This window comes from Vigna angularis, chromosome 1 (genome assembly GCF_016808095.1).
Source record: "Vigna angularis cultivar LongXiaoDou No.4 chromosome 1, ASM1680809v1, whole genome shotgun sequence".
In the NCBI taxonomy this organism is placed as follows: domain Eukaryota; kingdom Viridiplantae; phylum Streptophyta; class Magnoliopsida; order Fabales; family Fabaceae; genus Vigna; species Vigna angularis.
In genome coordinates, this window is record NC_068970.1 from 58,970,659 (window position 1) to 58,985,418 (window position 14,760).

The window sequence follows — 14,760 nt, forward strand, 5'->3', positions numbered from 1 at the left end:
TAATATTAACATTTGAATTTAAAGAAAATGAACAAATTTAAGTAAAAAAATAAGAAACTCTAATTAGGAATACACAAGTTTTTTTTTTCAAACTTCACATTTAAGTTGGGTGAACATTTAAAAATAAAAGATCAATTTAATATTATCAAGTGGTTTTTAATATTTTTACACTTATTTTTAAACCAAACTGTGAATATATTATTAAAAATATTAATTAATAAAAACTTGTGAATTTTAATAAAAATATTAATATAAAATATATATAAAAATTAAGTTTGATCGTAATTTAAAAATAGATAAATTTATTCTATTAAAAGGAATTAGGATTAAATTGTATAAAAAATAATAAATTTATAGATTGAATTGAAATTATACATTCACCTTATGTCACGCACTGTGACGTGAATAATTTTTTTAAATAAAAAAGTTAATTTTTTTAAAAAAATTAAAAAACAAAAAACCACGTTACTTATATTCATATACCATTAATTATTTAAATAGTTACTAAAAAGAACTTAATTAAACAAAATTTATAAAAGTTAAACCTTATTTTTTTAAAAAAAACTAAGAACACGTTAAAAAAATTGAACAAAAACTAGTATGAAAATGATATTTAAGTTAATTATAAATTATAATTCTTTATCATGGATTAACAAATCATAATTACTGGAGATCAAATAATTACTATTTAAAATGTAATAAAATAGTTATTTACTGGGCTGAGTTGAAGCTTCTATAATACTGTAACCGGAGGAAGCAACATCCATTCTCCTCTGCAAAGACTGAAGGAGTAAAGAAAACCCTAAAACCCTAGAATTTCTGAATTCAGCTAAGACAGTGACTCCTTCACGCAGAGGAAGAGTAATTCGAGGGAAAGAGGAGCCAATGGACTTCGACGAGTACGAATACCTGGAGAAGACAGTGGAGGAAGACGTGGATTCTTCCAAGAAGAAGAAGGAGGTCACCGACAAGATCGAGAGAAGTTACCGGAAGCGCGACGTCGACGACGATCCCCACGCCGACGACAGAAGGAGCAAGAGAAGGGGCGACGACGACAACGGTGGTTCCAAGAAAGATCGCGACAGAGACAGGGATAGGGACAGAGAACGGGAACGTGACCGTTCCTCCGGCCGTCACAGGAGCGAGAGGGAGAGAGATGGAGAGAAGAAAGAGAGGGATAAGGATAGGGAGAGGAGGGATAAGGATAAGGATAAGGACAAGGACAAGGATAGGGAGAGGAGAGATCGTGATAAGGATAAGGAAAAGGAGCGCGAGAGAAGAGAGAGGGATAAGGAACGAGAGGAGAGAGAGAGATCCAGAAGGAGCAGGAGTCGCTCCGAGAGAGACAGAGACCGGGAGCGAGATTTCGAAATGCGCGATGGACGGTAATTCCTATATCCTCTTTCTTTTCTGCAATTAGCTTGTGAACTAGGGTTTACTTTGTGAGTTCAGTGTTGGTTCAATTCATCGGCTGTCCTTGCGAGCGGCTTGAATTGATTGATGCTAAGAAAAAAAAACTGTGCATTGATGATGTGATTTGTGGAGACCTCTTAGTATGCACTGTGTGATTGTTGTTTTTCGGCTACTGATTTACTTGAAATCTGTTTTCGTTTTATGTTTGAAGTTGTCCTTGGTGACATGGCTAATGGTGTGTGCCGATTATCTTCTGGTTGGAACTATTGAAGTTTGTGCAATTCATTTTAATCATGGAAGGAGGGCTGGGAGGTCTTTTTGGTGTTAAGAAATGTGACAGGATTTGTATTATTTGAGGGTAGATTTTATGCATTTCTCGTGTGATTGTGTTATTCGCATAGTTTCATTAATGACCTTGAGGTAACTAGTGTACTTAGATCATTCGTATCATTACTATTGTAATTGTTTAATATCACTTCCAGGGACGGGATCGGTTTAGGTTACCTATTCCTAGCAACGCAGTCAAAGTTGTTTAGTACCCTTAAGGTATTAAGGGATTTTCTCGAGACTTTGAAACCACAATCGCCTTACTATAGAGAACAGACGTTAGTGACTTGTGGGGGTACCATCATGGACATTAACATTTGTTCTTATAATAAAAAATTATGTTGTCCTATAGACGAAATGCCTAGGTCCTTGCTGCTAAGAGTTCCAGTGTTTGACAACTATTTATTCTGTTAATATGATAACTATTTTTCAACCTTCAATATCACCTTCTAAAGTTAGATGGCTAGGTTTTCTCTAGTTCTAGGATACATGAATAAGTTATGAAGGTATGCGTCTTTTGAACCGGGAGGTAGTCTTGCTGTCATAATAGTGCTTCTGCCTTGGGTCCTCTGGCATTTATTTGACTACTCTGATTCTAAGATTAAACAGAATTCATGATGTAGGTCTTATTATATTGTTATTTAATTTCAGGTATTAGTATTATTATATTATGTTTTTCTAATGGGTGGAAACTAGGTTGGTGTTATGATAGGTTATTGACTACAATGATGGATTATTATTTTAGAGGATAATAAAGTAAGAAAATCCTAACCAAAGTTTATGGGTAATAAAGTAAGAAAATCCTAACCTAAGTTTCTGGGATGTATGCATAATATTGTAAGGATTATTTAGTGATGTTTTGGTGTATGTGGTAAAGTTCTTTACATAGGTTTATATGGTTAGATATGGAGACATCAGCCCCTCTCAAGATTAAGTGGCATTTTGAACTATAATGTTATCGGAGTATGTGTGAAATTATGCTATAAACCCATTTGATAATCAAAATTACCACTAATACATTTTCTATTTATTTATTTTCTTCTGAATTTTAATACGTGTTACAGGAGGTTTAGGGATAAGAAAGATGCTGTGGAACCTGAGGCAGATCCAGAAAGGGACCAGAGAACTGTTTTTGCCTACCAGGTTGGTTGAGTGGCCCTATTTTTTATATTTTTTTAAATTATAATAATTTGTAAGTTTTACTTATTTTCACATGTGACGTTTTTCTGATCATTGTCCATTTGCTCTGGTGATTTCAGATGCCATTAAAAGCAACAGAGAGAGATGTGTATGAGTTCTTCTCAAAAGCTGGCAAGGTTAGTTGTTTTTTGAAATATATGAACTTTGCCAGTAGAATTGTGATCACTTGCCTTTCAAACCATTTGTGTCTGTTAGAACTGTAATGACATTTGTTGTCATATTAAACCATCTTTATTATCATCTTAATTTATATTTATTATATTTTTGCTTCTCAATCATGATAGCTGTTAGCAAATTACATGGAATTTATAAGTTCTTACGAGTATGCTGAATTCTACTTAGAGACATTTGGTTTCTTTTGTAGTATATTTTCAAGTAGACAGCAACTTTATTATGTCTCAACAGACTATTTGTATGATGAGTGACTGTGGGGTATATGATGATATTTTCATTGACCACAGATTTGGTGTTTGGCTTGCATGCGGGGAATGTCTTACATTTGCCTCTGTAATTGATACTTTACGTGTCATGTTTAATGTTCTCCCGTTTCAGGTGAGAGATGTTCGTCTGATCATGGATAGGAACTCAAGACGATCCAAAGGAGTTGGGTATGTGTTTTATTGTTAAATAACTTATTGTTTTTATGTATGTGCTATTGTGGTATTAGGATATCAACTTCCAAGAATCATGTTTAACTGTATCTTTAAATGGACTAGCAATGCGATAATGATGAGGGATGGTGGGAATACCTTGCACTCATGTTTAATCAATTCATCCTGCGCACTCAAGGTAGATGACATAATCCTAGTTTTTTGTTTGGTCCTATTCCCATTTCCTTCCTCTGCTTGTCATACAATGAGGATTTCATTTGTATGCTGATGGCCCTTTTTAGTTTGTTTTCCTCCATTTATTATTTGAAGTCCCGTATATTGGTTTTGGGGCTTCTTAAGGTTGAAATGGAGGAAGATTTGCTCTCCTTTTCTCTCTGGCTATCAATTTTTTTGGCGAGAAGAATGACTCTTAGTATCTAGATGAGATGCTGATGGATTTGGTTTTGTTTGACTTTTTAGGCCAGCTGTCAGTTTTAGGTTGGATTTCTTATCTTAGGATTTGATTTGTCGCATGTATACATAATTACATGTAAAGGAAATGTGTTACTGTTGCTAATTTTTTCTCGTCCTGTCTCAATGGTTTCCTATCTCTATTCTCATACGGTATTCTCTTATTTTCTTGCCACTTTACATATTTTAGCTTTTTATGTTTATTATGACAGGCTAACATTTACTTTACAAGTCAGATACATCAAATGAACTCAGCTTGAGCTGTCTGCACTAGAGTTTTTGTTTCCCTGCATCACTTTGCTGTATGCTTTGTAAGTTTTGATTGCAACTATTTGTTTCTTGGTTCTGAAAACTTGATGCAACTTCTTGATGAGGCTGCAGGTATATTGAATTTTATGATGCAATGTCAGTGCCAATGGCTATTGCTCTCTCTGGTCAACTTCTTCTCGGACAACCTGTAATGGTGAAACCTTCTGAAGCTGAAAAGAACCTTGTTCAATCTAATGCTTCTGGTGGAGCAGCTGGTGTAGCTGGTCCTTATGGAGCTGTGGACAGAAAATTGTATGTGGGGAATCTTCACTTCAACATGACAGAGAGTCAGCTACGGGAGGTATTGCTTTTTTTGTTGCTGTTTTATTGGCTTGTGTGGTGAGGATGCAGATATTTGCATATTTCTCTTGTGGTCTCTACTAAATTTATCAAGAATGTGAAGTCACGTATTTTATCGAATACCATTGGCTTGCCAAAACCTATTTCTTCTTGGAAATGTTCAATTAAGTTCCTCTAAACTGGATCTAGTTTGTTGATAGATTGTTTTATTGGCTTGTGTGGTGAGGATGCAGATATTTGCATATTTCTCTTGTGGTCTCTACTAAATTTATCAAGAATGTGAAGTCACGTATTTTATCGAATACCATTGGCTTGCCAAAACCTATTTCTTCTTGGAAATGTTCAATTAAGTTCCTCTAAACTGGATCTAGTTTGTTGATAGATTGTTACCAATTTGATTTTTATTGTTACAGTTTTATCACCACTTGACATTCTTTTTTTTTCTGTTCTAGATTTTTGAGCCATTTGGTCCTGTTGAGGTTGTCCAACTGCCTCTTGACTTGGAAACAGGCCACTGCAAGGGTTTTGGGTTTGTTCAAGTTCGTTTCTAACACCTAAATTTGCAAAACTTTGCTCTATGACATAATTGTATTTATCTCTTTAATTAATTTCACTGGGCAGTTTACCCATCTTGAACATGCCAAGGCTGCTCAGAGTTTAAATGGAAAATTGGAGATTGCTGGCAGGACTATCAAGGTGGAATTATTGTGTTGTACATTTTAGTTTTAACCTGGTATCTTTAAGTTTTGTTGATGACAATTCTGCTAGTTCATGTGTTTCTGATTGATGTTGTTCATCAAATTCAGGTCTCATGTGTAACGGATCATGTTGGAAGTCAAGATACCACCGCAAAATCGGCAGACTTAGATGATGATGAAGGTGGATTGGTAAGTTTGTTTTGTTATATAAAGTATTCAAAACTGGTTACAACTTGGCACGTTATTAAGAATTTTAAATCTAATCCTCATCGTGCAATATTTCAAAATTACTGTCTGTGCTTTATAGAAAAAAAAAGTTTTTGTATTAAAGATGTGTTTAAAAAATGTATAACAATCAATGTAACTCTTAAAAAGTAGTGTTTTGTCCTTCCAGAAGTTAGAAATATTTATCAAAGCAAAAAGTTTCAGAAATGCTGTATCATAAAATCCATTTTATTACCCTTGCATAATGGATGTTGAGGTTACTAAAGATTTGGTACGTCAATATTTTTCCTGACTGTTAGATGAGGGTGTGTTCTATGTTGAACACCTCTGTTAAAGCTATAACACGAACTTTTAGTTAGATACCTCTAGGGAACTCCTACTATAAAAAAAATTAACAAATTAATTTAAATTGGATTGAAGTAAAAACCATTGTTAAAATTTTAAAATGATTTAATGTACTGTAATGAACATTAAAATAGAAAATTAGAATATAGTGTCTAATTTGTCACTTGATGAGCCAGAACTAGAGAGTATGTTTTTTAATAATGATGATGTAGGAGGTCACCAACTCTAGATTAGATACTTTTGAAGCAACTAGAAATTGATGCCACTTTTTTTTGTGAGGCTGCTTGTTAGTGTGCTTAACTAGTTGTCTTAAGAAATATGTTTTCATCTTGAATTTTTGATAAAAGATTGCACTGTGAAGTGACCACACATTCCCTCGTAATATTTTCTTTGCATGTTATTATCATAAATATTGTCACGCATAACAAGTTTATATTTTCGAAGGTGAAAATATAATTCTTAATTCAATTCTCAATATATGTTCCCAACACAAACACCCGTATGGTGTCTTATATTTTAGACATTAGCTGTGCCTAAGTGTCAGTGTTTAGTGCTGGTGAGGATTTGCTCTTAGGTTATAAGTAAATTATGGACATAGGTTAGAAGCTGGTGCTTTCAGCATTCCCTCTTTTATATGATAAGATCTATCCTTTTATTTTCTTCACCTTTTATCCTTGGACCTTCACTTGTCATTTTGTACTCTCTTATGACACATTTCTTTATAGTTGAGTACAATTCCGAGGGTGTTAAGTAAGCTCCTTTGTTCCTGCCTTTGTTTTTATTTTTCTGGTATAATAACAATGATCTGCATTCAAATTAAGAACCTTGCTTATCTACCGTACTCTTTTGCTGTGCAGACTTTAAATGCTCACTCCAGAGCATTGCTGATGCAGAGGCTGGCTGGTGCTGACATTTCTGCAAGGTTTGTTGTTAATACTAGTATTCCTCATATTTAGCAACATTGGTCGTAATCTTCACATTTTTCTACTTTGCAGCATGGGTATGCCTGTTGTGAATGGCTCAGTTCCTGCTCAGCAGGCTGTTAGCTTACCTATTGGTGCACCAGTTCTTCCAGCACAAGTTATGCCTACCCCAATGGTAGAACCTGTAGGAAGCCCAAGCGAGTGTTTACTTTTAAAGAATATGTTTGATCCTACCACTGAGGTCTGTGGTTCACTGATTTTATTTTAGTAACAGGTAATGTTTTCATTTAACAAAGTACTGATGATGGTAAACATTGCAATGCAGTCGGAACCAGATTTTGATATAGACATTAAAGAAGATGTAGAGGAAGAGTGTTCTAAATATGGCCGGGTGAAGCATATTTTTGTTGACAAGTACGTTCATAAATGTTTAACGCCCTTCAATAATCATGAACAATTTTACTACATGCCTCAACTTTTAATTAAATTTAAATTAATTCCACTTTAATGTGTCACAACTTACAATTCTTTAATTGGTTTGGCATGCACACAGAAAAAGTGCAGGTTTTGTCTATTTGCAATTTGAAACAGTGGAAGCAGCGAGTGCTGCTCAACGTGCAATGCACATGAGATGGTTTGCACGCAGGTTAATTTCAGCAATCTTCATGGTAATCTTTTGGTATTCATGAATTCCTTGCCATTTTTTTTAACTTGAAAATGTAATGTATAATGAATAAAAAACTAGGTGTTTGGTTATTTTTTTGTTTTTTCTTAATATCATCACAATAATAAATTACGAAAAATTAGAGAACTGATAAAATGAAAACGAAGTGAAATTTTGTATCGAAGGGTTAATAAATGCTTCTTAGCATAGTGTGTACAAAAGATGCAGAAGAATGAGAATAATAAGTGTTTTAGAATTAGCTACCCGAGTCATTGTTTTATGCGTTTGAGTATCAAAAGTTGGGGCCTAGGTAATAAAATTGGTGAAAATCCCATTAAGGCACCAAAAGCACAGATCAAGTCATCTCTAGAGCCTTAGGTTGCATGGATCTAAACTAGGATTTTCTAGTACTTTTCATTAGATTGGTGAAGTAGTTGAGAGTTGATTTAATTAGAATATTAGGAGCTTAGTAAGGCTTCCACGGGTTTTGAATGGCAAGTATTCCTGTTGTGTCCAAACTAACATGTTATTGTTTCTATCACATCCGATAATCAAATTATCAAAATATTATGCGTCCTGTATGTCTTCTCTCTTCCTTTTTTTTTTCCTTTTCCTTTAAATTTATAATATTATGTAGTAAATTTTTTTTTTTCTGCATTTCAAGAGATTATTTGTTTTGCAGCAACCACAATTATACGAAGCCAAGTTTAAAGGGGAGTGAAGAAAATTCATACATGCCTCGGGGCTCCTGATGATACAATATGCATAATTTTGAGGTCTTAATTTTTCATAAAAGTAAGCTCTAGTTTATTTAGATTTTGATTCATGAATTGTATTAGATTACAGAGATGGTAGTGTTGATGTTGGCGATATTTATGATCAGTTTAACGTTGAGCATGTCAATGCATTCTAAAAATCTTTCATACCGTTCATCTTGTTGTGAAATGTAGAATATCTTGTATTGTGCATTAATCATTTATCCTACTGTTTGGAATTTATTAAAAATCATAAAATATTAGGGCTCATCTGTTCAAGATTGTGATTTGTGAATAAATGTTAACGATGTAAAAGGATATTTCTGGATTATTATGTCGTATTTCTCAAATATTAGGTGAGTGTTAGCAAAGGATTTTTTTATTTTCTTTTCAAATACTTTTATTACTTTTTTTATTGGAGAATATAACTCGAAGGGATTTGATTCACTTAGAATCGACATTTCCAAAATTGTTATTTTAGTATAATTTAATAGTGTTTTAAAGTAATATTAATATTGTCCTGTAAGTTTACGTTAATATTGTTAATTTGATCTCGTGCTTGGCGCGTGAACGATTCGGTCTTTGATGGTTTAAGTATCGGATCACTTAATCTAGAAGTGGATTGAATGAATTGCATACTTTTTGGCTTATTAAAAAAATGAGCTGGATGCACTTAACTCAATTTTTTATTAAAAATTTAAGGGGTTGAGTTTGTTATTTAATTTATTAAAAGATTTTGATTATGCAACTTAATATTATGTTATTTCAACTACAATGGTTGTTTTATAAAGGTTTAATACCTAATTTTGTTTTCAGTTTGGTTCGGAAATCTTAATTTAGTCCTTCGTTAGAAAAGTAATTGTAATGGATCCTTACTTGTACATTTGTGAGTCAAGTTAGTCCTTTCCGTTAAATATAAGCAAATGGAATTAATGGAATGATGATGTGGCAGTAATTAGTGGTTAGGTGTTCAAATGCAATTGTCTGCGTGGCAGTTCCCTCTCATATCAGAAACCAGGTTTCTTCCTTCTTCTAGATTCACAACAACGTCTTTACATCAAACAAAAGAAGCCAAGAAAGCTGCCCTTACCCCTAATTCATCTCCTCTTCAACACAAAACAGAAACCCCCACTTTCTCATGGACAAACAAACACCAGGCCATGGTTTTGCCGACGCTCCCCTCCCACCGGTCGGAGCCACCACCGATACCGCGTCGTTTCGACCTCAGGCCCCACCGGAACCACTGCCGACCGCGGCGCCGTTGCCTTCTCTTCTTCGCGCGCGAGGTCGACACACTCTCCTTCTGTCTATCGTGAAAAGCCCTCCTCCAAACTGACCATCGCGCCTCTTCCGCGCCACTGCTTCGGTCGAAATGATTTCGCGGGCGACAATCTGGACGAAAAAGAAGGTGTGATTGAAACGAAGGTGACGAAAACGAGACGAAGAAGAGTAAGAGAGTGAGAATGAGCGTGAGTGAGTAGCGAGTGAGGTGAAGGTGGGTGTGTGAGGGTGTACGGTAACGACTGGGGATGCGGTTTTTTAGGAGCCAGGAACCTCGGGTTTTCGCCATTTCATATATAAATTTAGGTTTAATACCACGTAAGCACGCACACAATTGCGTTTTGACACCTAAGCACTAATTACTGCCACATCATCATCCCATTAACTCCGTTTGTTTATATTTAACGGAAGAGACTAACTTGACTCACAAATCTATAAGTAAGGATCCATTACAATTACTTTTCTAACGAGGGACTAAATTGAGATTTTTGAACCAAAGTGGGGACAAAATTGAGTATTAAATCTTTTATAAATGGCTAAAAGCTTTTATTGAGAATGTATTGCACAAGTAATGTCTCAACCATGAGTTAGTGTAACGTGGCTTGTAGGTATTGTTTGGAGCTGATGTGTTTTTAAGACATTCTATCAATTATATAATAATTAGTATTTAAAAAGTTGAGTTTGTGTCAAGAATTTTTAATTGTTAAGAATTTGGATATTTTATTAGTGTTGGTGTATTAGTGAATTTTGACTTTGACTGATATGTCTTTTAAAAGTTGTACGTCGATAATTTGTATAGTTTATAACATTTAAATTCATTTTATTTTAAGGATAATGATACTTTGACAACATTTTTTTGATTACATTTTAACATCGTGTCATTCTGTAATTGATCCATGTTGGTGTTTATGAAAATGTTGTCAAAGAAAAGTTGTCAAAGTATCATTATACTTATTTTAATTCTCAAACAGTTTATATATATATTTTTTAAATTTCTAAGCAAACTGATTGTGTGGCTGATATGAAAATAGTTTTTGGATGAATTAATATGTTTGATGAGAGGAAAAATTATAATTTTGAGGAGATGATAAATTAGTTTAAATTATAAAAAAATCTGATTGAGGTAGGTCGAAGAAAGTTAATTTTAAATCTTTCAAAATAAGAATTTATAAAAGGTTATAATAAGTTTTAAAGGCTTTTTGTGGATTGTGAGCAAGTTTAATAAGTTAGAAAATTTGATTATTGAGAATTAGTATTGTTGTATTGATTTATTTTTTTTCATCAGGGGTATATATTTACTTAATTTTTTTATTATATGTAATTTTTGCCTATGTATGATGTATTTTTATCATGTGTTTGGTATAACCTCCCATGTTTTCATGTTTTTCTTTTTCTTTTTTAAAAAAAATTCACGTTATAGTTACACGAACTTATTTGAAAAAAATTACAATTATACAAGGATACCAACGAAAATGAATATAAAATTTTGTTTCTAAAATAAATGAATATAAGTAAATCTATGCACGTTGTCATCTTTGATAGAAGTATATGTTATATTTTGTAATAAGCATATTGAGTTATATCATCTTGATTTTAATACGATGTAAGAACAATAAATAAACTGTACTCATGAATATTTTCTAAAACTATTTCGATTTTTGAAGAAAGATTTTTGTATTGACTGAACACAAAAATTAATATTCAATCTTATTAAATTGAGTATGAGATGACAATATATATAAACATATGATTTTGTCTTTATTGTTATCCTCACTTTTAGTTTAAATTACTAAAACACTTAATTAAGTAACCTAACAAACTTACTTTCATTATTTTCCTTTCTCGTTTGTTTTGTTTTATTCGAAGAAGTCATTAGTTTGCTATGCAATATTTGAATATCTACTAAATTACTTAAATTTTTAAGGTATTTTTTTACGTGATTTTGTTGAAATAATTTATTGCATTTCAATAAATATAAATCACAATTTCATCGAACTAAATTGTTTATAAGCACAAATCTAACCATTTTTTCTCACTTTTAATATTTTTATTTGTTATTCATTTTTTAAATGAGAATATTTTTTTAGTGTTCAATAATGTAATCTTATAATTTTTTTCTTAGTTTTGTTTTTTTAGAAAAATCTTCTTTCATTATACAAATTTTCATTATCTCTTTTGAAAGTTTAACGTGTTAGATATTTTCGCTCAAATCCTCAATGTAAATAATTACAAAAATTAATAAATGCAATAGATATCTTGTAATTTTAATTTATATAAAAGGTATATGTAAAAAATTAAATATTAAAACTAAAACATGTTATGTAAAAAATGGTGTATATGTACATATATTTGTTGACTTCATATATAATTTAACGATATCTGCAAAAACTAAAACATTATAAAATATTATCTAAAATATAATCTCTAATCATCCTTAACCAAAGAGAGATCCAAAACATTTATAGACCCCATTTGGAATAAGATTAATAATGTATTAAATTTTAATGGTTTTTTAAGTATGTTCATTAGGGAGAGATTATATAGATGTGACTTAAGCCCAATCCACGTAAGTATTTGTCTGCTAACAAAAACCTAATTATGAAAAAGTAATAACATTCTTATGAAGGGAAGAAACAAATACTTACTTGCAAATGTAAAAGAAGTTTCTAAACCACATTGACAAGATTAGTAGTCACCTAATTGGCAGTTGGTTGGAGAGGAAGATGGACCATAAATGTTTAGGAACAAAGGAGCTCTATATATAATAATTTTAGATATTATGTAAAAAATGTGTATGTACATGTATTTGTTAACTCCATATATATTTTAATGATCTCTTCAAAACTAAAACATTATAAAATACTAACTAAATTATAATCTATAAAGAACAGACATCCAAAACATTTACAAAAGCTTTAGAACAAGCTTAATAATATAATTACTTTTATTTTTTAAGGGATTATATATATTTGATTTAAACCCAATCCACATAATTTAAGAGAAGAAACATATACTTGCTTGCAAATGTGAAATAAACTTCTAACCCACACTAGTACAACTGGTAACCCCAGATTGATAGTTGGTTGGAGCAGAGGAACTTAATATATAATAATTTTATATATGATATAAAAAATTGTGTACGTAGATGTATTTGTTGGCTCCATATATATTTTAACAATCTCTTTGAGACTTGTTTCGGTTTTCTAGGGACTAAGTTAACAAGAGCTTCTACAATTTGTTTTCTCGTTTAACTGTCGTCCGGTCTCGCTTCTAACTTCTCTATCCACTTGTACCGTCTGAGGGGAACCTGTCAAAGATTTTCCGATGTCAAAGTCAGTACGGAAACTGTTGGCAATTTCGATGAAACAGTAATAAATGTGCAGTAAATGCAACTTAACTACCACTCACCTCTGACCTGTATTTATAGTTTTTTGCTATGGGTTTGGGATTAGTGAAAGTTAATCATGGCCCAACTCCAGCCCAAAACTCTAATCCTGATTTACCTTAATCCCTTACCTTAACCACCTGGCTTATAGGTCGTCCGATCCTGAACGGTTGGTCATATGATAGCATATGAAGTGCATTTCTACGCGAACAGCCGTCCTCCCACGCTGTTAAGGATAAGATGGAAGAAACGCTGATTGAGTCCCGGGATTGCTGCCTGACCGGTCGGTCTATATGTTACACCGACCGGTCCATACGATACAAAACTAAAACATTTTAAAATACCCTCTAAATTATAATCTCTAGTCATGTTTAACCATTGAGACCTCCAAAACATTTATAAATCATACATTTGAAAAAAGCTGAATAATATAAAAAATTTTGATGAGTTTTTTTGTAAATTAAATATTTGTAACTTGAATCCAACCTACGGATGAGATTGATATCAGTTTTTAACTCATCTTCGAGATGTATTTTTTTTCTTATATAATATTTAATTTTTTCATTTTTATTCAAGATGAGAGTTACACTTTAATTATTTCTAACAAGTTTTTATACTATTTTTTTATGAAGATAATTGGAAAATAATTGAGAAGGCCAAGAATATTGCAACAAATTGATAGTTATTCCACTTGCTTTGCATAATTTGTAATAAATTAAATTTATGTAAGCATTCCGATTAGCTTATTTCACAAAATCTTAAATAGGTTATATTTTAGTTTATAAAAAATGGTTTAATTGAGTATTATATTTATTACATCAAGAGAACACATGTTTTGACTTTTAATATTATATAACATCCCAATATTAAATATAATGGTATTTAAATTAGATTCAATCAACATCTCAAAAAGAAAAACACAAAAAACAAGAAAAAGAAAGGACAGAAAACATACACTTAAAGTTTAACCTATATAGAATTCACATGACAGAAAACCATGAAAACTGTTAATATAAACATCATATAGGAGATTCGAAATAAACAATTTATCTATTCCTAACACTACAAAACGTGTTTTAATAAAAATATTTGTTAACCATCTTAATTTTAGAGCAAAAAACATGATTGTATATATACCGTCCATTGAATTGTTTTTTTCACGTATGCAAATTGTAGAAAGATAATAGAACAGATCCTAATTCTTGTGATGAAATTGGCTGAATTCTTTGACCACAGGATAGTTCTCATACATGTAATCAATATACATACATATATGTATGCATACATACATATAGTCAGATATTGTGGCTATAATTTTCAACTGTTATGACCCCAATTTTGCTCATAAAACAGGTTGAAATGGAAATAGCTAAAGGCAACCACGTGAAGATCGAAGAGAGAGAACAATGTTCTATTGCTTTCTTCAAATGATTTCTATTTCTAACATTTCAAAACCATTTATCACCAATTTTCATACAGTCACCCTCAATTCTCAACGTTCATAAAGTTACACTCAATTTATAAATAGTTTAATGTCTCAGTAGGTTCCTATTTTCGTCCAGAATCTCAAATAGGTTTTCTTTTTTTTCGTCGTCTCAATTGAGTCCTTATTTTTGTAATACCCTTACCGTTAAATTGAGAAAAAGCCGTTAAGGAGTGTATTGCGTGGCATGCTGACAATGTCTTTTTAAATGATGTGACATTAAAAACGTGTGTGAAATGTATTTTTTAATTTTTGAATTAAAAAATGAGTGCAAAGAGGAGAAATAAAATTTAAATAAGGGCAAAGTGGTCATCTCATTTCATAGAACACATGGAAAGGTCCAAAAGCACTGCCAACACCAAACATTGCTCCTGGAATGCCATCCTTCATC

General features: G+C 32.2%; 1 protein-coding gene across 1 annotated transcript; it reads left to right on the forward strand.

The window, feature by feature from the left end:
• Positions 1-735: 735 nt before the first annotated feature.
• Positions 736-8,397, forward strand: LOC108321732 (uncharacterized). Its single transcript, XM_017553582.2, has 13 exons — positions 736-1,385; positions 2,805-2,883; positions 3,000-3,056; positions 3,493-3,548; positions 4,383-4,611; positions 5,063-5,149; positions 5,232-5,306; positions 5,417-5,497; positions 6,736-6,800; positions 6,874-7,042; positions 7,127-7,215; positions 7,355-7,469; positions 8,148-8,397. The coding sequence occupies exons 1-13, from the start codon at positions 886-888 to the stop codon at positions 8,184-8,186; spliced, it is 1,641 nt and encodes a 546-aa protein (XP_017409071.1). The 5' UTR covers positions 736-885; the 3' UTR covers positions 8,187-8,397.
• Positions 8,398-14,760: the final 6,363 nt, after the last annotated feature.

Bases quoted from the DNA above. Each gene is read 5' to 3' on its own strand.
- LOC108321732 (XM_017553582.2), top strand. From the start codon at position 886: ATGGACTTCGACGAGTACGAATACCTGGAGAAGACAGTGGAGGAAGAC. The intron at 3,057-3,492 runs GTTAGTTGTTTT...CTCCCGTTTCAG, and splicing joins TCTTCTCAAAAGCTGGCAAG to GTGAGAGATGTTCGTCTGAT. The intron at 7,043-7,126 runs GTCTGTGGTTCA...ATTGCAATGCAG, and splicing joins TGTTTGATCCTACCACTGAG to TCGGAACCAGATTTTGATAT.